General features: G+C 52.9%; 1 protein-coding gene across 4 annotated transcripts in view; it reads left to right on the top strand.

The window, feature by feature from the left end:
- Positions 1-2,500, top strand: part of ash1l (ash1 (absent, small, or homeotic)-like (Drosophila)) — a 45,733-nt gene that overhangs the window by 30,006 nt on the left and 13,227 nt on the right. For all 4 annotated transcript variants that reach the window (XM_061253852.1, XM_061253853.1, XM_061253854.1 and 1 more), the window contains one exon: positions 195-356. In XM_061253852.1, the coding sequence (XP_061109836.1) occupies positions 195-356 (162 nt within the window). The remainder of the gene's footprint in view (positions 1-194; positions 357-2,500) is intronic.

Raw genomic sequence — 2,500 nt, 5'->3', positions numbered from 1 at the left:
TCTCTCTCCCTCCCTGTCTCCCTCTCTCTCTCTCTCCCCCTCTCTCTCCCTCCCTCTCTCTCTCTCTCCCTCTCTCTCTCCCTCTTTCTCTCTCTCTCTCCCTCCCTCTCTCTCCCTCTTTCTCTCTCTCTCTCTCTCTCCCTCCCTGTCTCTCTCTCTCTCTCTCCCTCTCTCTCTCTCTCTCTCTCTCACAGCAAGTGTGTAAGTGTGGCTCGGAGAGCTGCAGGGGCATCATCGGTGGGAGGAGCCAGCGGGTCAACGGGCTCCCTGGGAAGGGGGGCGGAGCCGGGGGCGGGGCCAGGAGGCTGGGCCGACTGAAGGAGAAGCGCAAGTCCCGGCACCAGCTGAAGAAACGGGTGAGAGAGCCAATGAATTCCTTTGGCATTCCCAGAGCAACCAATCACAGAGCAGGGACCAGAACAGAGTCCCTTTTTTTTCTTCTGTGTCTTACAGTGTTGTGCAAAAGTCTTAGGCCCATGAAAAAACGTATGTATAGCTTTTCCATAATCTTTTCTGTAAGTTTCTAAACATTGAAAGAGCAACAAATGGTTAAAGGCTTGCCACAGTTCTTCTGCTGGCTGTCTCGCTTGCTTCTGCTACTGCGGGAAAACCCAGACAGCCTTCATCAAGTTTTTTTATCTGAAATGTGGTCTATTTGTAAATATGTGAATTTGTTCAATGACATTCAACAATTTCATTTCAATTTCAATGAATGTTTGGAAATCTCAAATCTGCTCATTTCTTTGGACACACTTAAAGAAAACAAAGAAATGAACTTCTATATCTAAAAAAATCTCCTCTGTCTAAGCCTCTTGCACAGCACTGTCTGGAGCAGCCATAAGGTCTTGTGTCTTGTGCGTTGAGGATGGTCTGTTTGACCACAGATCAATCGTGGCCTGTTGCATAAAACCTCGCAGGTTATCGCCGTGTAAAAGCGCAGCTCCCAGTGGAATTGTGGGACAGATGGACTAGAAGATGCGGGTGATGGCTATTAGTCCACTTCTTCATGAAGGTCTCGGTTTCAAATCTCAGATGGGGACTTCCTGTGTGTGGTCTGCATGTTCTCCCAGTGCCGGCGTGCGTTTTCCTCTGGGTAGTCCGGTTTCCTCCCACAGTACAAAATCATGCAGGTTAGGCTACTTGGGGGCATTAACAGGGTGTTGTTGCAAAAGAGTATGCATGCTCAATCAACCTAGCATGTATAAATAAATGACATGAATGAAGTGAATTCCCCTATTTGTCCTTGGTGGGTGACATCAGGTGCTACTCGAAAGGCAGATGTCCGGTCCTGTACAATCCGTTTGACACTTTCTGTTCCGGCTAATCCCCGTTGCCGTGTTACGATTCCACCAATCGCAGCCCAGTGAGCTTTGCTCGCGGCCCGGTCCTCTGTGGCCAATAGGAAACTTCCGGAGGCGAGCGTCTCCTCCTCCGAAGGAGATCTGTGGAACCCCCCTCCCCTGGCGGACCCACGCTCCGTCAGATGCAGTGCTTCGCGCGTCTGAAGCGGTGTTTATTTATTTATCACGCTCTGTAATCTCATTAGCATGCGTGCCGCCTGTTTGCCCTTCTTTTCCACATGCTCGCGACGCTCCATACTGGGGAATTATTTATAGCCTCTGAAACGCGAATGGGGAGGAGATCCCGGGCCGCGAAACTGCACTGTGGTCGGTGTGCGTGCGGTGTGTGTGCAGTCGGTGTGTGTGCGGTCGGTGTGGTCGGTGTGTGTGCGGTCGGTGTGTGTGCAGTCGGTGTGGTTGGTGTATGTGCGGTCGGTGCGGTCGGTGTGTGTGCGGTCAGTGTGTGGTCGGTGTGCGGTCAGTGCGCCGTGTGTGGTCAGTGTGTGTGCAATTATGTGTGGTCGGTGTGTGTGCAATTGTGTGTGGTCAGTGTGCGGTCGGTGTGTGGTTGTGCGGTCAGTGTGCAGTCGGTGTGTTTGCAATTGTGTGTGGTCAGTGTGCGGTCGGTGTGTGGTCGGTATGTGGTCAGTCGGTGTGTTGTTGTGCGGTCAGTGTGTGTGCTCAGTGTGTGCTCGGTGTGTGTGCTCAGTGTGTGGTCGGTGTGCGGTCAGTGTGCCGTGTGTGCTCAGTGTGTGGTCAGTGTGCGGTCGGTGTGTGGTCAGTCGGAGTGTGGTTGTGCGGTCAGTGTGTGTGCTCAGTGTGTGGTCAGTGTGTGGTCAGTTGGTGTGTGGTCGGTGTGCGGTTGTGTGGTCGGTGTGCAGTGTGTGGTTATGCAGTTGGTGTGTGAAACGCAAGGTGAACGAGCGACCGCCGTCTGAAGAATGCGGCTTTGGCTGCGTCTGTGACTGGGGTTTTGGGTGGCTTCAGTTCCAGTGGCTAAGGTGCATGACTGGGACCCGGAGGGTTAGTGGTTCAAGCCGCGGTGTAGCCACTGTAAGATCCGCACAGCTGTTGGGCCCTTGAGCGAGGCCCTTAAGCCTGCATTGCTCCAGGGGGGATTGTCCCGTAAGTCGCTTTGGATAAAAAGCGTCAGCCAAATA

Source organism: Conger conger, chromosome 9 (assembly GCF_963514075.1).
Source record: "Conger conger chromosome 9, fConCon1.1, whole genome shotgun sequence".
Classification (NCBI taxonomy): Eukaryota; Metazoa; Chordata; class Actinopteri; order Anguilliformes; family Congridae; genus Conger; species Conger conger.
Note: the sequence above shows the minus strand (reverse complement) of the source record. Positions and strands in the feature narration are given on the sequence as shown.